The sequence below is a fragment of the Myotis brandtii genome, unplaced genomic scaffold, assembly GCF_000412655.1.
Source record: "Myotis brandtii unplaced genomic scaffold, ASM41265v1 scaffold191, whole genome shotgun sequence".
Taxonomy (NCBI): domain Eukaryota; kingdom Metazoa; phylum Chordata; class Mammalia; order Chiroptera; family Vespertilionidae; genus Myotis; species Myotis brandtii.
This window is the reverse complement of record NW_005357115.1, coordinates 8,272,848-8,298,665: the sequence shown is the minus strand read 5'-3', so window position 1 is coordinate 8,298,665 and position 25,818 is coordinate 8,272,848. Positions and strand designations below refer to the sequence as shown.

The 25,818-nt window shown below is 41.9% G+C and overlaps 1 protein-coding gene across 1 annotated transcript in view; it reads left to right on the top strand.

Moving 5' to 3' along the window:
• FSHR (follicle stimulating hormone receptor) overlaps positions 1–25,818 on the top strand; it is a 136,623-nt gene that overhangs the window by 92,382 nt on the left and 18,423 nt on the right. The window contains exons 3-6 of the mRNA XM_005864852.2: positions 592–666; positions 3,275–3,349; positions 21,224–21,295; positions 22,465–22,542. Coding sequence (XP_005864914.1) covers positions 592–666; positions 3,275–3,349; positions 21,224–21,295; positions 22,465–22,542 — 300 coding nt within the window. The remainder of the gene's footprint in view (positions 1–591; positions 667–3,274; positions 3,350–21,223; positions 21,296–22,464; positions 22,543–25,818) is intronic.

Below are 25,818 nucleotides of genomic sequence, written 5' to 3'. Positions count from 1 at the left end.
GCCAGCCTGATTGCCCCTAACCGCCTCTGCCTCGGCCACGCCACCATGGCTTTGTCAGGAAGGACATCCAGAAGGTCTCCCGGTCTAATTAGCATATTACCCTTTTATTAGTATAGATTTTATTGGGATACAGTCATGCTCATTTACGTGTTAGCTATGACTACTTTTGCCCTAAATTATCAGTTGAGCAGTTGCAACTGAGACCAAATGGTCTGCTGAACCAAAAAATATTTACTCCCTGGCCCTATAGAAAAAGTTAACCAACCCCCAGTGGAGGTAACTTAAAGTTTGTTCTCATCCTACACATTCCCTAAATATCTTTAAGCAAGGCTCTTTCCCTCTGCAGACTCAGTCGCTGCATCTATTGATTGAAAAGCCTGTAAAGTGAGGCATCGCCTTGGGTTTGTTCTCCCATTGTTCTGCAAGTATTAGCATCAAATATTTTCGTTTTATTACAGCTGACTTCATGGAGGGCAGAAAAGTGTTCTGTGAGTCTCATGAATCATCCTAACCACCAGCCTCTATGCTAAGCCCTGAGTCCATTTATGGAGTATAACTGAACTGACTTGAATTATACATCTTTCTTCACAGAGAGATCTCACAGAATGATGTCTTGGAAGTGATAGAGGCGAATGTGTTCTCCAATCTGCCCAAATTACATGAAATGTAAGCAAGAACCTATGGGATTTGCTCATGACTGTTCTTGACCATCACCTGAAAGTCTGCTTCTATTCCCGGCTCTGCTCTGTCCTCATATCCATACTATAATTTCATTTTAAGATGAAAGTCAGCCCAAAGGGCACTCTGCCTGTGTCCAGGCACCAATCCAGAACCTAGTCATACCCCATTTCCCCTACTCCCAGAGTTGTTTGCATAGTAAACCCAAGAACTTGGCTCTGAGACTGCCAGCAAGTATCTCCACCTCATCCTCTCATTCAAAGTTATTCCACAGTCAAAAGCCAATAGTTGAAGATGAGTAGTCCTAGTCTGAATACTTGCCTATGTCATATAATCACAAAAAAAAACTTTGGCCAAGATACAAAATCATTCTGAGCCTTAGTGTTCTTATCTATAAAATGGGAACAATATAATTGCATGCCTCATAATATCACTGTGACAAATGTATGATATAAATTCAAAGTTATTCCACAGTCAAAAGCCAATAGTTGAAGATGAGTAGTCCTAGTCTGAATACTTGCCTATGTCATATAATCACAAAAAAAAACTTTGGCCAAGATACAAAATCATTCTGAGCCTTAGTGTTCTTATCTATAAAATGGGAACAATATAATTGCATGCCTCATAATATCACTGTGACAAATGTATGATATGATAAAAGTAAATTAGATCTAACACATCAACTGGCGTGAGTGTGTCAATGATTCTTGCTTCCCCTACTCTTCCAATCAAATTTCCTTTCTCTTGTTGACATTCTAGGTTACAATATGTCAGTACTCACACAGATCCACTTCTGTTTCATATAATGACCATAAATTACTTCATAGAATCATAGGCTAGCAGACACTTTAGAAATGGTCTAGTCCAGAATTTTCCAAAGTAGACGGCGTATCATTAAACACTCAGGAATTTTTTGTGTTTAAAAAAGAATGGGAGATTATATGGTCAAATAAGACTAGGAAACATTGGGAAAATCAATCTAGATTCACTTACTATAGGAAAACTTCTCAGGACCTGTAATATGAGGATATACACTTGGAATCTCCAAGAAAGATATTATATTAAACGGCTCTCAACTAATGTTACTGCAAAGGTTTCTTCTATGGCGTATACATTAACATATCACAAAATTTTCATGAAACACAGGGAGTCAACAAATCACTCTTCTAATTTTACAGATGAGTGATGAAAGGCACAGAGAAGTTATGAGGCTTGGCTAGAGTCACCCAGCAAAATCCACAGGAGGATAAGAACTTGAACATAAATCTCTCGACTCTTGTATCTTTTTAAAAAGTATTAAGTATTTGCCAAGTATCAGTAGGGAATAAACATATACATACATATATGGTCTCTAATGACCAGCATGTAATACACACACACATACACACACACTTTGTTTAGGAAAGACAGACACTCAGTCTGTCCATTTTGGCAGACTCTCCCTCCCTTTTCCTTCCTACCACCCACTCGGCCCCCCCACCCTCTTTCTCCTTCATTGTCATCAATCCTCTGCAACTGCTGCCTTTCCTTCCTCTTCCCATTGCCCTCCTGCTCCATCCTTTCTCCTCTCTCTGCTTGGCCTCTCCTTCCCCTAGTGGGAAAAGGAGACATGATCAGAGTCTCAGAACCCACAGGAAATATCAGAGAAATGAACCACACAGCAGACAGCCCTCTGAGCAGGGTCAAGCAGACATCCCCCTATGCAATGGTAGTAGAGCTAATGGGACAGCTCTTTCCTACATGGAGAGGTGCTCACCCCCATGTAGCACTGACTATACTTAAAATGATCAATTAACTGGTACGTGGATCTTGGTAGCTACAAGTTACTACAACATAAAAGCTAATGAAACAGGGAGGAAGTAATTAACACAGAGCATTTCTGCAAATATACATTGATCCAGCAAGATGAGGAAATGGCAACTTCTCTGTTGGAATACAAATGCGAACATGCTCACCTCCAAACTATTGATCAGGACATGGCACAGGCCAACCTGGAGAAGTCACCACCTCCCACCAGCCACAAGGGAGCAGCCTCAGTCTATAGCAGGAAGAGAATCACTGGCATATCTTGAGCTACTGACTGCTCAGATTTCAGGGTTAAAACCAGAGATGCCCACTGTTTGCCCCCAATCTTTGTCTTCCTTTGCCTCTTCACTCTTTTGTTCTCCACCCCATTTTGTTGTTTTCCATCCCCTTATCTTTTGTCTTCTGACCATACAAAAGCTCCATTCCCCATATTGGTCTCATCCCTATCTTCTTAGCATCCTCACACCCTGGGAGATCCTTACTAGTAAAAGGCTCAGCTGTGCTCAGGGTGAAAATGACCCACCCAGCCAGGGCTTTGTTTGCCTCTAATGGACATACCAGGAGGACTTTGGTGGTGAGAGTTAAATAGGACAGAGTTAATATTTAGTTTGTGTGGGTTAGCATAGTAAAAGGCACTGCATGTGTGCTCAATTTTTATTGAAACAATAGATGGATAAATGGATGGATGGATGGATGGATGGATGGATGGATGACTTTGATATATTCTGCATAATGTGAAAAATACTACAATGTTCCTTACTGTTGAGATTATGTTCATGTTCTTTTACAGAAGAATTGAAAAGGCCAACAACCTGCTGTACATCGACCCTGATGCCTTCCAGAACCTGCCCAACCTCCGATATTTGTAAGAACTCCTGTATTCTGGTGCCCCCTCTATGATCAAAGTGTGTGTAATACTCTTTTAGCAAAATGTCCACTTGCTACTCTGGGAAGCAGTTGCTTTTTATCAAAGATGTGAGGCAGAAGTGGAGGTGGAGAGACACTTGCTGGTGAACTTTAGTTGAGTTTAATGAGTGAATTTCACTAATATAATTGCATTTTGTTTTCATTTACTAAAACAGACATCACAAGGAATGCCATTTGCATTAATGGGCTGTCACACAGACCTCTTGCAGAACTCAGTCTTAATTTAGTGTTAATGCGATGCAGCCAAAATTTCTGCTAGCACTTACCTTGCAACCTCGACCTCAAAGACATCATCTCCTCTGTTCTGCATATATGCATTTTTTTCTTTGACAGATTACAGTGTTTGATTTTGTAAGTTTTGGTTAATAATAGACATGGTATTGATCAGCAGAGAAATTCCTGGTGTTTGAGCTCCATCCCTCGGGCTTGCCCCCATCAGCAAATTACTGCTTCTTCTACTTTAAATGGCTTTTAAATTAGCCAAGGGCTTGACAGAGCCCTGGATGCTATGACGTGGCCCCACAAAATAACAGACAAGAATTTGGGCTACAGAGCAAACTTTTTCTAGGCCCATTATTTATCTCAGACAAGCTTGTTTCCTTGTTGAGAGAATAGAAATAATAAATCTGTTACTTATTAAGTAATCATGATGCATAACCAACTACCCTATAAGAAAGAGTTTTAAAGCAACAACTATTTATCCTCTCTCACCTGTGAGTTGATCAGAGGAATGGTGCTGCTGACAGAACTCTCGTTTTCCCGACCTCAGCTTAGCTCACTCATGCATCTGCAGATAGTTGGCAGGTCAGCGGGAGGCTGGCTGATCTGGATGGTCTCAGTTGAAATGACAGCTCTCCTCCGAGTGGTGCTCATTTCCAGCAGGCTAGCACAGGCTTGTCCTCATGGCAGCCTAGGATTCCAGGAGAGAGAGCTGAAGCTTTCAAGCCTCTTGAGACTTAACCCCTGAACTAGCACACCATCACTTCTGGTGAATTTTATGAGCCAAAGCAATTCGAGACCAGCCCAGGTTCAAGAGGGGCAGAAACAGACTCCTCTTCTTGATGGGAAAAGCTGAAGTCACAACACCAGGTATGTGAACACAGGGAATGACAGAATTGAGGCCATGTTGGCAATCAATTTAAAGCACATACAAAGTTTTGCACAGTATCTGTCACATAGTAAATGCTCAATACATATTAGCTACTATTGACGTTATGTCTCTGTCCCTAAATTTTGATCTATAAGAACTGGAGTTAGTAGGTATACTAAGGAACACTAGGCCATTATGTGCCGTAGTGAATGGAGACTGACTGAAGGAATAAACAATTTCACAGAAGAGAGTTCATATGACCTGGATCTGAGAAAAAAAAACAACAACAAAACAAGGTCATCCACTTTTGAGTTAATCAGAAGAGAGTTCATATGACCTGGATCTGAGAAAAAAACAACAACAACAAAACAAGGTCATCCACTTATGAGTTAATTGTCAGTTGGAGGACTTGCTTGGTTGGCACAAAACCTGTGCAGTTGCACAGGGCCCTGTGCTCAAAAGGGCCCTACACTCTGAGAACCTCAGACTAGGTTTAGTTCTCTGCTGCTTTGTCTTGAAAGAAACATTTGTGAACAAGGGGGCCTGCATTTTCATATTGCACTGAACCCCATCAATTATGTAGGCAGTCCTGCTCAAAGTTAGGGTTATGGTCACTTCTAGTTTCAGAGTTGGGAGTCTTGGCTCCCTAAATGGACTTTGCTATACTCTCTGCAGAGGCTAGCCTAGATTAGGCACAGAAGTGGAGGAAATGTGGATTAACAAATAAGGTATGGGTCTTAGACTCAGAAAATCTAGGGCTTAATCCTGACCATACCACTTACTCTTGGGCCAGTCACTGCACTTCTGGGATGTACATGGCTCTCATGAGCCTCAAGTGAGATTTATATATGAAAACATTTTTTACAAAATATTTTAAAAGTTCTCAAAAGACATTTTAAAATATACTATTATTTGTAGAATGATTATTTCTGATCAACCAAAGTCTACAAGTCTATCCTCAGGGAAATTCCTATAAGTGTTGAATAGTTAAGTATTGAAAAGCTAAGACCTTTAGCTTTTACCTAGAGTGTTTGGAATGAGTTCAAAATGAGAACTTTGGGACATGCCTAAGCAGTATAGAAAAGAAAATATATATACTCAGAAGGACTAGATTCCAGATATTTATTAGCTAGACTGCCTATTACCTTTTCTAAGACTTTGTTTCCTTATCTATAAATTGGGTGGTTGTGAAAACCAAATAAGACTATGCCTGCAAAAACATTTTTGCAAAATTGTTTTTCAGTATACAAACTGTAAAGAACTATACAAATATAAATTAGTGCCTGTTACGCAGTTTCTTTCATTTCATTTTCCCTCCTCCTTTACTTCCCAACTACTATCCCTCTCTCCTTCTCTCTTTTCTCCTAGAAAAGTCTGATTGAAATCTGGGAGGCACAGACCCTTCAATAACAGCAAGAGTACCCTAGGACATGCAAAGGGGCACCCCAGTTTACATACTATCACATATGGCTAGTGAAAAGCACTGCTACAGAGGATAAACCCAAGAAGAAAACCACCCCCTCACACACATATTCCATAGCCCATGATAATAATAGCATGAATAACAGTGAAAATGGTAGACTGGGAGCAGATGAATAAAGAGATGAAGAATCATTGCAGCCTTGGCCAGGTGGCTCAGTTTGTTGGAGTGTCTTCCCATCCACCAAAAGGCTGTGGGTTCAGTTCCTGGTCAGGGCACATACCTAGTTGCAGGTTCAATCCCTGATCAGGGTGTCTATAGGAAGCAACTGATATCTCTCTCTCTCTCTCTCTCTCTCTCTCTCTCTCTCTCTCTCAACCAATAAAAACATATTCTTAGGTGAAGAATTAATAAAAATTAAAAAAAAGAATCATTGCAAAATAACATTTTCAAAAAACAATCATTGATGCAGAATTTGACCCCAATATTGTCCCCCACTTGTGGCCAGCACCATTCATTCTTATTAACAAGGACCCTTGACCTTTTCTCTAGGGGCTTGGGTCTGGGGAGGAACTAGGAAGGATGTGGGCATAGAAGAAGAGGAAACTTTGGCAGAACTCAGAGGACAAAGGTGTGACTTTGACTCTGGAAGAGGCTGAAATCTGTGTCATCTGTCATCGCATCCAGCCTCTCCTTGGTGTCCTTTTCTCACATTGAGGTGTTGAGTACTCCCCATTCCCATCTGGCTCCCTATCACATTCAGACAAAGCTGGAGGTGACCGACTCCAGCTCCATCCTTTCCTGAGAGTAGAATATTGTTCACGGAGCATTTAAAATGTGCTTTCTAACTGGGAAGAGAAAAGAGTTAGTAAGCAGTTTGGAGTTCTGTCATTGTCAAAGGATTTTCCATGACTGCTCCAAAAAAAAAATCCTTACATAATTCTACAGTGTCCAAAAGTCTGTCACATCCACTGCCACGCAAATCTGCATCAGGAAGGTGAGACAAAGGGTTGTTCATCTTAAGCCTTTTTCACTTATTTCCCAAGGTGGGCCTTTCCCACCTGCACACTCCTCCCCAGGATGTGGCATCCAGTGACCCTACGAATCCAAAGACATTAGCAATATCTCTATTCAAGAATCAGAAATATTTTTCCCAACTGCAATGAGGAATCACCTAAATTCATGGTTGGTCCTCTACTCTGAAAGCTTATATCATGGAAACAAAGCCCAGTTAAGCTTCCTTCCACACTTAGTGTCTGAGCAGAAGTCATAAATAACTTTACCATCCAGCAACCAGGCAGAAGTAGACAGCAACGATTTCAGATATTCTTTTGGATGATGAAGTACATGCTAAAAGAAAAGAAAAACACACACACACAACACACACACACACACACAATGGATGAAGAAATCAGAGGGACCAGTGGAACTGAAGAGTTGTTTATTTCCTTAAGCCAGGATAAATGCCTATCATTACAGCCACCAAAGCAGGAAAGTAGAAGGCATGGGGGTGAGTTGTCATTTGACTTGAGCATCCTAATTGCTGCACACACACACTGAGAAATGTTTTTCTTCCATTTTATGTTGATCATTTTATGGCACAGCGTTCAAGACAACCAGAAATCAGTATTCTTCATCACTGCCTTCATACTTCACTGAGGAACCCAAAGTGGTTAGGGAAAACACTCATGAATAAAGAAATGTACTTTGACTAAAGGAATATATATCAAGGAATTCACCTGGGTGAATTTTTTTACAACAATATTGTACTTGCAGGCAATGTTTCTCTCTGTATCACTCCACCTTCCTGAAGTTGACCTTTTGTGTATGAAAGATTACCTATTGATCTATAAATAAGGTTCATACAATATTCTCTTGCCTTTGCATCCTGTCAATGTAATTCTCAGGCAGCTGGATGTTGCTTTTTGCTACTCAATAAACCATAATCCCATCTTAGCAAACCCTTCACACACACTGGTAGGCCCCATCTAACTGATGATCACCTTCCACTCACATGTGGGCCTGTCAGACCTCCTTAGGATATCTGCTAAGGGCAACCATGCCCTCTGCTTTCTCCAGTTGGGGATAATTCCTGGAGATTCTTTCACTGGGACTCACCTCAGCAATTCAGGCTATTTCTTTCCTGCCCCTAAATTCCTCTCTGTCTTTCCTTCATTCCTCTTTCATTTGGTTTGTGGGGATAATGAAAGTAACTTTTCTTGTTATAAAAGCATTTGTTGGACATTGCATGGCAAAGGCACGAAGGGCAGGGACTGAGGAGGTAGTATACAGTAGCAAGGAAGCACACAGGTTCCACTGCCACCTGTCTGGGCCAGGTGTCAGCTTCTGCCCTTGCTCGTTGTGTGACTTTGGATAATTGGCTTAACTTCTCTAAGTCTCAGTCTTACTTTCTTTAACTTGGGAATAGCACTGTCTGCATCCTTGTATTAAATGAAGTACTTGCATTAAATGAAGTACTTGGAAGAATGACTGACATTTAGAAAATTCTCAGTAAATGTTAGCAATTCTTATTAAATTCCTGGCCCTGTGATTTATTAGCTAAGGGAGCCCCTGTAAGGAACTTCATCTCTTTGTACCTTAGTTCTCTCCTCTTTTTAAAGGAATAATAATACCTACCTTTTGAGACTGTTGTAGGGATTAATTCAATGATAATCATGGTGATGATGGTGGTATCTCCTTCCCTTTCCAATATTTATAAGATTTTGAAGGCCTCTTTAACTGTTTCTTTTGGATCGAATCCACTGATCAGCATTCAAACATGGAAATACATCATTTGTATTTTTCTAAGGACAAAGGCATCCTTCTTACTGAACTCCTGAGATATCCATAAACATCCTTCCAACAAACAACAGTACATTATCCTGCAGAGTTCTAATGGAGGGCTCCTAACTTCCTTGTACTGTTATTTCCAACCTTGTGGTCCACAATCTCTCTTACCATCTCCATCAAAATAAAGTTCAGTTCTTCACACTGCCAGCTGGTTAGCTAATGCTTCCCATGTTTATGTTGATTTACAATTTAATGCTTTTTTAAAATCATACTTCATTGCATTTAAACCTCACAGCAATCCAAAGAGTAAGCAGCACAGTAAGAGAATATATGCATTTTATAGAAGTACGCTAGCCTTGCCTGTGGTCCCTGGTCAGTGGGCTCTTCTGAAAGGAATGTGCAGTGCCCCTACAGACTGTATTACTCTGAAACATTAGCTATTCAGCAACGCTTTCTATGGTGGCTTGGAAAGGATATATACTGGAGTTAAATTTTACATGTTATGGCAGCCACACACATGGTGGAAAGGGTTGGTGCCTCCCCATTTCTGCATCATTTTGGATGTGAATTGGCCAGTGAATGCAAACTCATTTGTTCAGTCAACATTCATTTATTGAAGTCATAGTACATCCGAGGCTTTGTTGTGGATGTTGGGTGTACAAAAGATGACAAGGCAAATGGAGCCCCTACCCTTATGGAGCTTACCATTTGAGGAGATAAATAATGCTATAATGTCATGTGGTGAAAGTGGTATAATGAAAAATAAAGCAAAGAAAGCGGAGAGTGATGCCTTAGAAAGGGTGGTTGAGAAAGGATGGAGGGCCTTGTGAGAGATACAGCAGACATCTGTAGACAGCTCTGGCTCACCTCAAGGAACACAGTCTTCTGGGGGGGAAAGACTATCAACCATTAACCGCTGAAAATAATAACACATCTGTAGAGCTATGTGGTACTGGTAATAGACAAGAGTACTAACCCAATGCCTTGGCTGGACTCTTCAGAAAAAGCTTCTTGGGAATAAAGTGAACTTAGCTGCAATTTGAAGGATAGGCAAACTTTAAAAAGATAGTAAGGAAGGAGAAACTTCCTATGGAAAAAATAGTTGAGTAAAAACAAAAATGTGAAAGAACCATTATGGAATAGGCAGAGGATGGGGAGAAACTGGGTCCCAACTAAAAAGGTATGCATATATGCATAACCCAGGGACAGAGACAATAGGGTGGTGAAGACCTGGGGTGGGGGCAGGCTGGAGGGGATAAAAATGGGACATATGCAGTGTTTTCAACAATAAAGATTTTTTTAAAGGTGTGCACTGGAGAGAAATAATTATGAATATATTTGGGTAGATTGGGTTTGGTAAGATTGGAAAAACATTAAGGCAGAGGCGTTTAGGTCTAATTCAGTAGGAAAGAGAAAGCCATAGAGATTCTTGAGTAGAAGAGTGGCAAGGTGACAGTGACTTGGGCTGTGGATTGACTACTGGCAGGGTATAGACACACTCAAGGGAGTCCTGCTCAGAGGAAGTGGCCATAATCCAGGGGTACATTAATGGAGAAATAGAAAGGTAATGGGAGACACATTTCCGCACAACTATCACTGGTATATGATTCACCTCTATGTCAGACATGGACCAAGTGACTGCAGTGATTTTTGCCCACTCACATCTCGTAAACCCCAGTGCTTTCCACACAGAATCATCCTGCAGACAGCACTCATCAAGAATTCAGTCTGGGCCAGAAGTCATCTTACACAGGGACTGTGATGATTGGGAAGAAATTATTAGCCACCTCCCTGGTTGTCAGCATTATAAGTATCTAAACATGTTGTCATGACTACGAGGATGTTAGGGCACAATGGAAATTATACAATTGCTTCTTTTATCAGTAATCTATCTAGCACAGCCAACTTTGCCTGCCATTGTCAACTCGAGGAAAGTACGGCCAGATTTCCCTTCTGGAACACTAAAGTTCAGGGCCAGATTTTAGCCTGAACATGTCAGTTCAAGGAGGGCAGGACCTCCTCTCGTCGGAGGGCCTGATCTGAAAGAAGGTGACATTTTTATGCCAGTAACCTCTCGTCCTTGTTCCTCTAACCTGCCCAGTGTGCCTTCTCCTGCAAGAAGACCAGGTCCTTTCCATCTGCAAGATAATTAGTTGATCCAATAACTCACATCAATATGTTCAGGTCTTGATATTCCTTCCAGGGGATTTTGTATTTTTAAAAAAGAAGCCTGAAAAAGGCAATGCTAAGCCCAAGAACTGATCATGATAGACTCCCAGGCAAGGGGCTCTGAGAGAGAGAGATAAGTCCCTACAGGAGCCACTCATATAGCATATAGGTAACCATCTACTCCACCCACCTGCAGAGTCTCTGAATTATATTTTCTCAGGCTACACCTTCTTATGAGGTACGTGTATCCTCAGCACAATTATTTTGAAATAAGATCTGTCTCTGTCATCAACAGAAATCAGATATAAGGACAAGTCTAGAGAAGGCTCAGAGAGAAAGGAGTCTCAGATTAACTGTGTAAAATCAGCCCAATTTCTTCCTCGTTGCTAGTATCACCCCCAGACAATGATGGACTAAACCAGTGGTTCTCAACCTTCCTAATGCCGCGACCCTTTAATACAGTTCCTCATGTTGTGGTGACCCCCAATTTCATTGTTACAAATTGAACATAATTAAAGCATAGTGACTAATCACAAAAACAATATGTAATTATATATGTGTTTTCCAACCGTCTTAGGCAACCCCTGTGAAAGGGTCGCGACCCACAGGTTGAGAACCGCTGGACTAAACCCTTTAAGTCTCAGTTTCTTCATCTGCAAAATGGAAATAACAGAATATGTTTCATGAGGTTAGTCAAATGAGAAAAATGGACTCTACATCTTCGATGACCTCTTTAAGCCTTGGTGTCTAATTGTCATCTTCATCAAGCTGGGACTCCCAGTGTCGCTGTCTGTCCTGAGTTCAGCATATTCAGACCCAGTATGGAAGGAAAAAGCCCCTCCCCGAGACAAGAGGATCCAGCATCTTGTAGACCACTATTTCCCAGCTCAGGCTCCTCTCCAGGATTCCAGCTGAGATCCTAGGGGCACATTAAACTAGCTACCAATTACTCTCCAAAGCTCAACTCCTGGAGCTAAAGGATGGTAGGATGAACCCCTGCCACTTCGGTCCCTCACGGATGAGCACAGCCAGCCCCAGCAGGGCCATAGAGGTCCCGCATGTGGAGGTGAGGCTTAGGAGGCAGGCAGCCCCCAGTGGGCATTGGAGAGGCAAATCACAAATCCTGGGCGCCTGCCTCAGGCACAGGCAGGAGGGAAGACAGCTTAGTGAGCAGGATCCGAAGGGGCGTCAGGAGAATCCCAGCCCCCATGGAAAATAAACTGCTGCTGCTTCTTCCACCACTGCAGCCTCCATGTTGAAAGTTTTCTATGGCTTTATTGTACCTTCCAGGCCCTTTTAGATTTGCAGTTATCCCTGGGAGAGGCCACACACTAAGATTTAGAGTGAATACAGGAACTATCAGCCACATCTCTGTAGGGATGAAGGCAGACTCTGAAGCAGAGATGGGCCAGAGGAGGCTGGGAAGTACAGTGAGCAGCAGGGGTAGGCTGGACAATGAGAGGGGGGAAAGTGTCAACTCCAATTACCAGATTCTGTGCCACTCCAGGGTCAGGACCAGGTTTTCTTCATCTCTATATCCCCAGTGCTAGGCACAAAAAAGGCCCTCAACTATTCATGTTTTTCTTCCAGAGGATCCTGGCTGTGATCTAGACCTCTCGTGCACCTGTTCTCAAATCCTCTGCCAGACTTATTGAGGGACCCATTATTTTCCTCTCTGCCCTCATTCACCTCCTCTGCTTTACCCTTCACAATGGGTGTGAACACAGGCATATTCTAGCCAAATGCTCCCAAAGTCAGTCTGTCCATCTGGGCAGATGTGCTCTGTCTTCTCCATGGCCCGGCTGCAGGAGGAATGCGGTCCAGCTGGCTCAGGACTGAGGGCAATGAAGTGACAGAAGTCACCACCTGATTCCACTGACCTCTAATCTAAAGCCAAAGCTATGTCACAGTACAGCGTCTGCCACAGGTCAGCCCCACACAGGGGGCCCTCAATGGGAACGTGTTTGGGTTGAACCTTTCTATTTGGGTGGTGGAGGGTAGCAGCTGCTGTTTTTAGAGAAATATCTTGGGGCATTACAGCATGTGAACACTGCAGCAACAAATTTAGAGAAATATCTTGGGGCATTACAGCATGTGAACATTACAGCATGTGAACACTGCTCTAAGGAAGAGAATTTTCATCTCCAGCAGATATTGTACAATCTGCTGCCGTTTAATCATGAGCTCACCCACACCAAACACCCCACAAATAATGTCTAGTTCTAGAGGCCATGAGTTGGGGATTCAAAGATAGTAGTGCTAGGAAGAGGGAGCAGGATGTTTGGGAGACGTGCATGGGAAGAAATTAGGCAGCAGCCTCTCTCACAAAGCTCACCCAGTGCAGTCTCTCTAGACAAGAGCCAAACCACAGCAGCCACCAGAACACAGATTCACTGGGCAGGACACCAGGAGAAGCTCTTCTCCCTACAGGAGAGCCACACACCCAGGTCTCAGTCCTGCCCCTGCTTGTGAGAACTTGTAAACAAGGAACCAGGCTTCTTTGGGCCTTGAGTGAAGTGGAGAGAAAAAGAATGACCCTCTGTCCTTCAAGCCGATGTAAGAAAGGGAGGAGATGAGTCAGAGTGGGAGAACTTTAAAAGTTCAAAACAGCAAATGAGTGCAAGCCCTACTAATCGCTCGAAGCATTGCTGGGTGGTGTAGGGATAGGGAACAGAATCATAATTTAGGAAGTACTTTCACTTTGTATCAACCTATGTAGACTTTTAAAAGCCCTGTGAGATATTTATGGATGGCTCCATTTTACAGATGGGAAACTTGAGGTTTGGAGATGACCGAATTGCCCAAACTCACAGAATGGACGTAAGAAATGATCTTGGGGCAGGAGAGCAGGGAAAATGGTACTTGTTGAGCATCTACTTACTAAATGGCAGACCCTACACTAGGTATCTCATTCACACAATTCATCTCATCTTCCAGTCGTCCAAAACAGTGAGGCCTGTATTTTCCCTGATTCACAAATAAGGATTTTTTTGAAACTCAGAGATTATGTATTTGATAGAACCGAGAACTGAAGGCAGGAATGTCTGACGCCCACCCAGTATGTCCTGCTCTCAGCACCACATACCTGGAGAGGAGTAGGGTGTGAATGACACCTATGCAAGTGGACCTAGTGTTCTGAGCACAATGTTGACACTTCATTCACGTTTGCCATTTAGGACCTGTGAGCACCTACACAGGCTAAATTGAAATATACCTAAGAAGTAGCTTTCTAAATAATTAATGTTAGAAATGAGTTTGGGGAAGGGTGTGCAAACTGTTTAAAATATTAACTCTTCTGCAACTCCCCTATGTAATTTAAAAGTAACTGCTTACCACGAATTAATAGTTTGATTAAAGTTATTCTTACATCAGCATCCAGGAAGGTCTCAAAAGAGTAGCACTTGGCAACGCTCTGTTAGCATAGGTCTAACCTGGAGAGATCTTTAGGTTTTGAAAGTCCTTGTTGGCCAATGTGGTATAATGGAAAGAAATCAGCAAGAGGCATGGGAACCAGAATGCCTAGATTTTCTTCTTCCACCTTCTAAGAGACAAGTTAACTGAAACTCTCTAAGCCTCAGTTTCCTCATATACAAAATGGAGCTAATAATACCTGCCTCATGAGTTGTGGGCAAAATTAAATGACTTTATTGTAGGAAAGACATTTACAATGGTGCCTAATATGGAAGTAAGGGCACTGGTAAGCATTAACTGTTATTCTTTCTTGTTCAAGTCTAGACATTTGGGCGATTCATTTACTCTCTGTGAGCATTGCCTCCCTTCTCTATAAGGTGCAAATCATAATTCTGCTCATCTTAGAAAATCACTGTGAAGTCAGATGAGGTACTCTAAAATAACTCTGTGGGTCATATATGCTACACAAATATGAAGCAAGGTTATTTTCCAGTCTTTTCTTGTTAGAGGCTGGGTCAGAACTGTGACTAGGTCCTAGGACTCCAGTTACTTTCTAAATAGCAGTCCACTCCAGTGGTCGGCAAACTGCGGCTCGGCAAACCATGGCTCATGAGCCACATGCGGCTCTTTGGCCCCTTGAGTGTGGCTCTTCCACAAAATACCTACTTCTGTGCATGGGCCACGAAGTTTCAATTGCACTATATGTGCATGCCCGCACGTGGTATTTTGTGGAAGAGCCACACTCAAGGGGCCAAAGAGCCGCATGTGGCTCTCGAGCCTCGGTTTGCCGATCCCGGCTAAGCTATTGCCACTTTAGCCAGCCTCTTGCTTGGGCCCAAGTCAGATACTGGTCACTGGGCCCCCCCAAACAGGAGGGGACAGCCATGCACCTTGCCACCTGGTCTTCTTAAAGTCCTTCTCTCAACCCAAGTGAAGCAGCTCCCACCTTTCCCCATGGCGGGAAGGGCAAATTCACAGTTGTCTCCAGAAACCCTTCTCACAAGGTCTCTATACTGTTTTCATGTCCAATAGGAATGAGCGGTTAAAAACTGTGCAACTGGATGCCAGAAACCTGGAATGTAGCACCTCTCATAGTTTGGTGTGTCAAGGAAAACTCGGACTTTGACATCCTGATACACTGAGATCGCCCTAGCCCCAAAGGGATCCGGTAGCATGCTCCAAGCTGAAAGAACAAATAACCAATAGTGAGAGCTGAAAAATAGCCCAACACAAACTTCTTTTTGTACATTAAAAAACACACCTTTGCCCTAACCGGTTTGGCTCAGTGGATAGAGCGTAGGCCTGTGGACTGAAGGGTCCCAGGTTTGATTCCGGTCAAGGGCATGTACCTTGGTTGCGGGCACATCCCCAGTGGGAGGTGTGCAGGAGGCAGCTGATCGATGTTTCTCTCTCTTTGATGTTTCTAACTCTCTATCCCTCTCCCTTCCTCTCTGTAAAAAATCAATAAAATATATTTAAAAAAAAACAACACACCTTTTATCAAAGGTTCATCTTCAGTTTCGTTTCCTTTTGATTTGGTTGGCCATTAAAGAACATGGTTTCTTTTTACCTGGAAATGGTATGTGTAGAGGTTAATGGTTGGGCTAGGAGTAGGGATCTCATCCTGTGACTAATGTGTTCTGTACAACTACAGAGAAGTTTTTCAGAGCCTCTTACCGCTCCAGGCTGTAATCTAAAGGGGGCCATCCAAAAATACCTGAGCTCACTCAGCTGGGCCCCCTCCACTCTGATATGAGGATGGTAATGATACCTGTCTCCTAAGGTAAAGGAGAGGAATAAATAAAATAATCAATGTTAAGTGCGTGGCGCGGTGCCTGGTGCAGAGGAAGTGTTCAATAAATGTTGGCCATTATTATTATTAATCCTACTTTCCAGAGCATCGCAGCACAAATCTATTACCATTTCCTCCTGGCAGCCCTTCAGAATCTCAGGCTTATCTTCCCAAGCAAAACATCCTATGCATTGGACAATATAGTCTTGATTCCTTACCCCATCAGCCAAAAAAAAAAAAAAAGAAAGAAAACTTGTCCCAAAATAATTGTATTTATTTATAAGCAGATGCACATGCAATTGCAGTATAAATGTGTGCATTACAAAATATACACAAAAATAATATTTAAAGTATAAATAAAAATGAATTAAATAATATGCTTTTACATTTACATCTTGCCTCATATGCCATTTTATATGGCACAAAAAGCCTATTTTACTTTCACTATATTTGTTATAATAACAAGACTTTAAAGAAATCAATGTCATAGGATGTGCCTCATTAATTTTTAACTAGAGGCCCAGTGCACGAAATTTGCACTTGGCGGGGGGGGGGGGGGCCCACCTCAGCTCAAATTGCAAGAGGGGGCAGGCCAGGTCAAGGGACCCCACTGGTGCCCAATCAGGACTTGGGAGGGATGCGGGAAAGCTCCAGGGCATGTCCGGCCCATCTCGCTCAGTCCCGATTGGCCAGACCCCAGCAGCAAGCTAACCTAACAGTTGGAGCATCTGCCCCCTGGTGGTCAGTACATGTCATAGCGAGCAGTTGAGCGGCTTTAGCATATCATTAGCATATTATGCTTTGATTGGTTGAATGGACAACTGGACGACCTGACACTTAGCATATTAGGATTTTATTATATAGGATCCTTTGTTTAACACTGAGAAAAGCAATTCACAGGTCATATCAATACTAGATTTCAATGGCTGTCAAAGCTGAGAACAAAACTTCACTGAAATAAGTAGATACAATGGAATGCAAGCCTATAGCTGCATCCTTGACTCATGCTTAGTGTTCAACTCCTAAACTTTTATGCAAATATTTTTATGAAAGTTAGCCAGTATATTTTCTTTCCTAATGTCAATCAGATGTTCTTACCAACAATCCATAAAATGTACACTTTTATAATTCTCATGAAAGTAGGCAAAACCTAATAAAAACTTAAATAGGTTACAAAGTTGTATTTCCTTGTTTTTAAAAATATGCAAAAGTGTTCATAAATGATGACATGCATTATTTTCAGCAATAAATTAACCATTTTCATGCATTTTTAAAAATGCTTTCTATGCCACAGATTTCTTTCAAATGCTGTTTTATTCCTCCTCATTGATACATCACCTCTCACTTAAAGATACAAATAAAATATGTCTAATTGAAAATATCTGTCTTTTAACACTATTGGACAACCATTTTTCATCACAGAAAAAGTCAATAAATTTGTATCACTTGTATGTTTGTTTTAAAAATGTATAAATCACTTTCAATTTTGTCAAGTCTTTGTAGTAATTGCCCTTGAGATGGCCAACAAACCTCTAGGTGATGATATGATCAGGACCCAGAGACTAAACAGAATCAGACAGAAAAAGGTGGATCCAGGCAGGTGTAACAGAAGGAAGAGGAATAAGTTAGAGAAAAGAGGAAGGAAGAATCTGGGAGACTTAGCTGTGGCTTCCAGTGGTTCCAAAAAGACGCAAGAAGCATCAGGCAGCAGATAACAAGCCAGACCACTCAGGCATCATGGAAGGCCCACGGAGACAATGAAGAACCAGATCTAGAAACAGCATTGCAGTACCCAGAAGAACTAAGGAAAAGCAAGGTCATGCTCCTAGGGGAAAACGGATATCAGATGGGTCTCAGTTATGGCAAATGGAATATAAGGCTGGATCATGACCTTGGATGTGGTGCTAAGTTCTCCTGTAGGGTAAATTTATCATTTCCCTGGATACAAGGTGAAGGAGCTAAAAGCTTCAGGTATCCCCTTAAGGCCATACATCTTAAAAAGTGGTATAGCCAGGACTTGAACCCATCCTCTAGCACCAGAACTGCTAGCTTTGAGGCTCTGCTACTTGCCTTGAGAATAGGACCAGGGCCCAATTGTTAAACCAGAATATTAGGTCAAAACAGAATATGCAGCCAGGCTAATAGGGATGAACTCTTTAAAATCCTGCCCTTGGGCTCATTAAATTCCCCTTGATTGCTAAGGAGTCTGGTTTCCATGGAGACTGAGCCAAGTTTGAGCTGAGTATGAGTTAAATGGGCCCAGTTATGAAAGGAGGAGTCTGGTTTCCATGGAGACTGAGCCAAGTTTGAGTTAAATGGGCCCAGTTATGAAAGTGTGAGACAGGAGGCAGGAAACCAGGCAGGATGTAAAACAGGGCACAGAGGTGTCTAACTTGATATTACTCAGTCAGTCCACAACCTTTCCAGTCCAGAGATATGAAATGGCTTGTGTCCAGTTTAGGCCAGAGTTGGCATGTTGGTTCTCCTGATCCCTGGCCTCCAAACCTCCCTGCCTCTGTTTAAGATTAATTACTCCAGTAGCAGTGATACCTGACAAGTATGTTAACTAGGATTTTGATACATTCTTGGTGAAAAAAAGCAAGAAACATCTTTGAAACATCAACCAATTAACTCAATATTTTATGAACACATAATGCATTCCAAATCTACACACAGATTTAATAGATTGTCAGAAAATATTAAATGTGATCCTTGTTTTGATGTTTCATTAAGGGAATGTTGCATAGACACATGAGAAGAGATCTAAAAATAAAAGGCTGCTATGATTAAATAACAAATGTGGAGTAGGACTGTGCCAAGCTAGTAGGTATTTAGTTATGGCAATGTTTCTGTTGGGAATGAGTAGAATCGCAGAGGTTATAGAAAGCAACCATGAAAGCTAATTGTTCTGGATGACACATCAAACTCCGAAGGTTAACAGAAGTTATCTCTCAGTAGTGAAACTAGAGATGATTTTTACTTTCTTCTGAAGATGTTCCCAAATTTTTCCATAAGTCTCACAATAAATAGATATTACTTTTATATTCAAAGAATATATTTTTTAAAATAACCAAAGGATATAGAACAACTAGAACTCTTATACATTGCTGGTGGGAAAGCAAAATGGTACAGCCACTTTGGAGATCAGTTTGGCAGTTTCTAACAAAGTTAAGCATTCACTTACCATACTAGCCAGAAATCCCACTCAGTTATTTACGCAATAAAAATGTTTTCCTTCCCTCCCTTCCCTCCTCCCACAGTACAAAAATGTTTTAAAAAGCTTTTTTTATATGACCACAAAAAGTAGAAACAACCTATGTGCCCTTCATGATGAAGGTGAATGGATAAACTATGGTATATCAATGCAATGGACTACTACTCAACAATAAAATGCAATGAACACACCACGACATGGAAGAATCTCAAGTGCGTTATACTATGTGAAAGAAGCCAGATTCAAAAATTTCACAATATATAATTGTACTGATATGACATTTTAGAAAAGGCAAAATTTCAGGAACAGAAATAAATTCGCAGGTGCTAGGTATAGCATGTTAACAATCCCTTCCCCCAAATAAAAAGCATTGGAAGACCATCTCAAGGGTTGCTGAAGTACATAATCAAAAGAAGAATTGACCAAGATGGGTTCTATATAGATAATTGGGAATGAAGAGGGACCAAAAGATTTGAGAACCATTACAGGGAGCCCATAGAAAGAATTCCCTGACTCTTTAAATACAGAGAACAAGACACCAAACACTACTCTAAAACCATAAGCCCCCCCAAAACACAATCCTTCACAATGATGAGAGCACCAGTGAAGGTTCTTTAGACTGAAGGAATCATGACCAACTCTGGCTTAGGAAGCCACACACAGGAAAGGTAAATGGGAGCGGGGAGGTATGGGAAGGATTCTGAGTAACTCACAAGAGTGAGGGAAACGCTGAGGAACAGTGTCAGACAACTCTCAGATGCCACTTGAAAACCTTCTTCACCACTGCTGTGTCACCCAGCTTCACCCAAATGTCAACCAGCTCAATGCAGGTACAAACTGAACAGCACCCAGGCTGGCCTTGTATACCACTCTATCCTGGGGATTACCACTCTTTCATACCACTCTAAGATACCCAGTAGGAACTCACTGGGCACTCTCAGTGTGTGAGGCAGAAGCAGAGTTCAGACCATCAGGACACATTGGACCAACAGGAAATAGTAGTCTATAGATAAATGCTTTCCCTTGTCCCTTATTCAGAGCAACAGTTCTGAGATCCTTTTTGAAAACTTCTAAATCAAGTCCTTGGCATTAAGTACCAGTCACCAATTGTGGTGGCCAATTCAATACCTTATCCTGGTATTACTTATCTTTCCTCCCTCCCGGTTTCATTCCCCCCAAATCAAACTCTCTGAACTCATATTATCAAATATATACTAGCTCTGCAATTTCAGCTGTAGAAATTCACGGACTGTCTCTCAATGGACTCGACTCTAACCAGACTCCAACCCTTTCCCAGGAGACAGTTACATGCATACTCTGCTGTGGAGAGGCATGGAACTCATGCTCTAATCTCAACCGAATAATTTGAAATGGAGAAGAGACAGTTCTCCAAAGAATGTGAGGAGATTAGAAACAAAAAAATGATTTGGGAAAATTTTGTTATCTAGTTGAAAATCGCACGCTTTGGTTTGGTTTTAATCATTATTGTTGAAAGTACTACAGATGTCCCCTTTTTCCTCATTGACTCCTTGTGGCCCATACTTGCCCCCCACCCCGGGCCTTCACCATACTATTGTCTGTGCCCATTGGTTATGCATATATGCATATAAGTTCTTTGGTTAATCTTTTGGATCATACTGACTTCTTAATCTTAAAAAAAAAAAAGTCTGCATTGTAGCATACTAGCCCCTGGGTGTCTGAGGTGCACGTTTCTCTTCTCTAAGGATTCAATAGCTCACTAGGCCTTAGTTAAAACCTTAAAATAGAAAATGTAAGCATGATTTATATCTATTATGGGATTTTCTGGTACATTTTTCTAATAGTTCAAAATTAATATTTTAAACATAAAAAGCTTATACTTTAGCAATTGTTAAAATAGCCAGTTTTATTTTACCTCATTCTCATTTTCTCTCTCTCTCTCTCTAGGTTAATATCCAACACGGGTATTAAGCACTTTCCAACTGTTCACAAGATTCAATCTCTCCAAAAGGTTCTACTGTAAGTTTCTCCTTGAGCGGTTACCAACACTTTACTTGGGAGCTGTCTTGCCCATCAGCCTCTGGGCCTGTAATACGCATTGTTTATTCTGCATCTTCCAAATATGTTGTTTTGGCTGAGCAGAGATAGGAAGGCAAACAGCGAGTGGCCTTGGTTTTACCTAAAGGCCTCTAATCTCAGTCTGGAGGAAGTCAGCAGGCTCCTCAATAAGACAGGTGTCAACAGAGCCGGCTTATAGCAAACCAAGCAGTCTCTCCTACCTTCGCTATTTAGTGCCTGGTATATGGTTTCCCCTGAAACGTCCCTGTCTTCCACCATCCTCTCTTCTTCCCCCCAGAATGCCCATGCTGCTCCAGGATTAAAGAAACCACCTGACAAACAAATTCAAACTATATTAGTGACATAATATATTTGCCTTTTCTCAAGGCACCTGATTTTGAAAAAGGAGGAGAAAGGCAATGTCTAATGTGAAGTTGTAAGAATCTGAACAGACCCAGAAGGAAATGGAAATGGGGGGGGGGCGGTGAGAACATAAGCAGCTAAGGAGAAAGGAGGGGAAATGGAGATCGGGAGGGACAAAGAAAGATAGAGAATCTCCCAAAATTTCTCCCATTATTCTGAGCAATTTACTACTTCTACGTTTATATGTTAGATCAGACCCCACAGGGAGGACAGGAAAATGAGACTTTCTCCAGCCTTTTGTTCAGGAGAGAAAAACCAATAACATTTTCCTGTGACCCCAGGAGAACAGAAGACAGGAAACTGGCATAAGAAGGGGATGGAGGTGGGAGGAAGATGAAGGCCCAACTAAGGTGAATGGAGGAGTTTGGGATGGAGCTGAAAGGTCAGCTTAGGTGTTTTGTCATATTTGAGCAGACACCAGCTGTGGAGACAAGAAAAATAAATGTTAGGACCTTAACACAGTGAAATTAGCTGAGAAAACTTTCAAAGAGAACGTCTTACATGTATATAATTCCATTGTTAATAACTAATATACTAAAGATAACTTAGATGTCATTTATTTCCCAAACTTTGAACTCATCATTGTTCAGATATAATGATTGAAACATTACCTCAGCTAAAGACTACGTTATGCCAAGTAACTAAAAGTCGAAAGGTCACATGAGTGGAGCTAACTAAACATCTAATCCATCTGCACTTTCTTCTAGAGATGTTCAAGACAATATACACATCCACACAGTGGGAAGAAATTCTTTCATGGGACTGAGTTTTGAAAATCTAATTCTGTAAGTAGAGAAAAACAAAATCCAGTGGAAGACCGTTTGGTTTTTCATTTAATCATCTCTCTCATAACAGGATACTCCTTTTTCGTCTGGGTAACTATGGCATCTCACCATTTAAATTTCTCCCTGGTTCTGTGTTTTTCTCTCATGGCCCATCTTTGCATTTCAGAATCACAACATGGAATCGTGTTAATAATGTATGAAGCTGTGGTGTGATTCAAGTATTTAAAATTGCTCTTTGAATGATGGTCTCCTGTGATGCAACATCTGTTCCGAAGGACAGAATAGCTCACGCATCAATAAAGCTAGTTATTGCCTGGCAAGGCTTTTGTTGCCGAAAGAAAAAGACAGGAAGGAGGCTGAATCCAGGAAGATACGAATCTTCCCTGAGAACTATGCGAAGCAGCTCCGTTCAGCCCCACGCTGAGCATAAGATGACTTCTCATTTTCTTGGAACAATCACGTTTTTTTAATGAGCTTGAGTTATTCCCTCTGACTTCTGGGAAAGTTCTTAATGCACTTTGTGTCATTAGTGAACTACCTTCTAATATTCTGTGCCAGGAGCCTGAGTGGCAGTGTAGCCACTTCCCCAGACGGCCAAGAAATAGGGTGCTAGGGGCTCCCCAAGTGTTTGTGAGATCCTTGGAAATCAGATGAACAGATGACTTTTAGGGAACCAGTAACTGCAATTACATCTGTAAGGAAAGCATTTTATCTTTCTATTCCACACATTGTTGTATTATTTTAAAAATATATACGTATGTTTTTAATATGCCAATGTGTACAAAAGGTAAGTTTCAGTCTGGAAAGAATTTTCATCCTTTCCAAAACAATAATATGACCAGCTGGGGAGGGAGGGGGGAGAGAGAGGGAGAGGGGGAGGGGGAGGGAGAGGGGGAGGTGAGGGTGAGGGTGAGGGTTAAGAGGGAGAGGGAGAGGGAGAGGGAGAGGGAGAGGGAGAAATAGTAGAGATAAGCACATACTTAAGAATAAAGCTAAGCACAGTATTTGATATAAGTTAATTAGAGAAAAAAGGAAAAGGTTTGAAAGAGACTAGCAGAGGAATTGGATGTGAGAAGGAAAATAATAAAATCAAAGGCATATATTCAGAGTGCACAGTATTAGAATAAAAATTATAGATGAATAATACTTAATCCTTTCACTTAATATGTTCTTGGTAATTGGAATTTGTGTGTGTGTGTGTGTGTGTGTGTGTGTGTGTGTGTTGGAATGAGTTGATGAAGGTGTGGCAAGTATGAGAGAATGGGAAAGCAAAAAAAATTAACTAAAATACAAACAGAATAAAAGACATGCAAAGTAAAAGCAACTATTCTAAGAATAAAGAAGGAAATTTTATTCTGATTGGCCTGTGATGTGAAGGTTGAAGGAAAAGTTAAAATGAGGAAAAGAAGGTTGAGAAAGGAGGTTGTGTCCAGTTGGGCTTTAAAAGATGAGTGGGGTTAGGCAGAGCAAAGGGTAAGCAGAGGAAGCAGAATCATCAAGACCATGGAGGTTAAAAAAGAAAAAGGTAGCCCTGACGGTTTGGCTCAGTGGATGGAGCGTCGGCCTGCGGACTCAGGGGTCCCGGGTTTGATTCCGGTCAAGGGCGTGTACCTTGGTTGCGGGCACATCCCCAGTGGGGAGTGTGCAGGAGGCGGCTGATCGATGTTTCTCTCTCATCGATGTTTCTGACTCTCTATCCCTCTTCCTTCCTCTCTGTAAAAAATCAATAAAATATATTTTTTTTAAAAAAGAAAAAGGTAAAAGGAGCTTTTGGAAACTAATGAGTACCTGCCCATTGCGTGTAACACAAACACAACAGAAAAAGGATTCCTGGGCCACAGTACAGAGGGAGAAGATTAGTGACCAATGTAACCAGTTGTACCTGTATGTTGGCATTTCTTTAAATCTTGCTCTAAGCATATGTATTATTTTTAAACTCAGTAATTCAAAATTAGTTAATATTATAATATGGCAAATTTATCAATAGAATATCTTTCTAGAAAAGATATAATTAAGCAGGAGTGGGCTGTCATTCTCACAGTTTTGCACATTAACATATATCTTTTTTGTCCAGAACCTAAGACAGAAGGCAAAGTATCCTAGCCCTTTTAGCTTTACCTCTCCCCAAGTGGAGGCAAAGAACCTGAGGGAATAAGAATTTATGAAGGATCCTTGCAAACCCAAACCTACAAAAGAAATGTGCATAATGTAACTGTTCTTTCCCAACTCCTATTCATGGGCACTGTGGTTCCTCAGAATTCAGAACATACTTTCCTTTCCAAAGAATTATAACTTATCAGATATGTCTCTAAGGATAAAGTCACATTTGTGAGAACAAAATCCATTTTTCTTACTTCAGATGGTTCTTAGTCCACAAATAATAGAATCAGAAGATCCATACTCAACACAGCTTAAGATGCCACTTGTTCTTAGTTTGGGTGCCATGACTGGACACAGGAGCACTTCCTCCCACCAGGGACATCCAAGTACACGCAGGAAAAAAATGCATGACAAATGGCACTGATGAGTGAAAAAGTTCTCAGTGCATTGGCATTTTTCAAAATCCTGAGGCCCTATTCAGAGATATAGATAGATATAGATATAGATATAGATATAATGAGATAGAGATAGAGATAGAGATAGAGATAGAGATATAGACTAGAGGCCCGGTGCATGAAATTCATGCATGGGGGTGGGGGGTCCCTCAGTCTGGCTTGCACCCTCTCACAATCTAGGACCGCTGGATTCTAACCGCTCACCTGCCTGCCTGATCACCCCTAACTGCCTCTGCCTCGGCCCCCACCACTGCAGCTTCATCTGGAAGGATGTCCGGAATGATATCCGGAAGGTCATTCAGCTGTCCAGTCTAATTAGCATATTATGCTTTTACTAGAGGCCCGGTGCACAAAAATTTGTGCATTCGGGGGGGAGGGGGGTCCCTCAGCCCGTCCTGTGCCCTCTCACAGTCTGGGACCCCTCGGGAGATAATGACCTGCTGGCTTAGGCCTGCTCCCGGGTGGCAGAGGGCACACCCAATCCCTAGGTGCAACCCCTGGTCAGGCTCAGAGCAGGGCCGATTGGGAGTTGGGGCGCCGCCCCGTCCTGCACAGAGCAGGGCGGATCGGGAGGTTGCGATGCCACCCTCAGTCACGCTCAGGGTAGGGCCGATTGGGGGATTGGGGCACCGCCCCCTGTCACACTCAAGGCAGGGTCGATGGGGAGGTTGCGGCGCCACCCCCTGTCACACACAGAGCAGGGCCGATCAGGGGGTTGGGG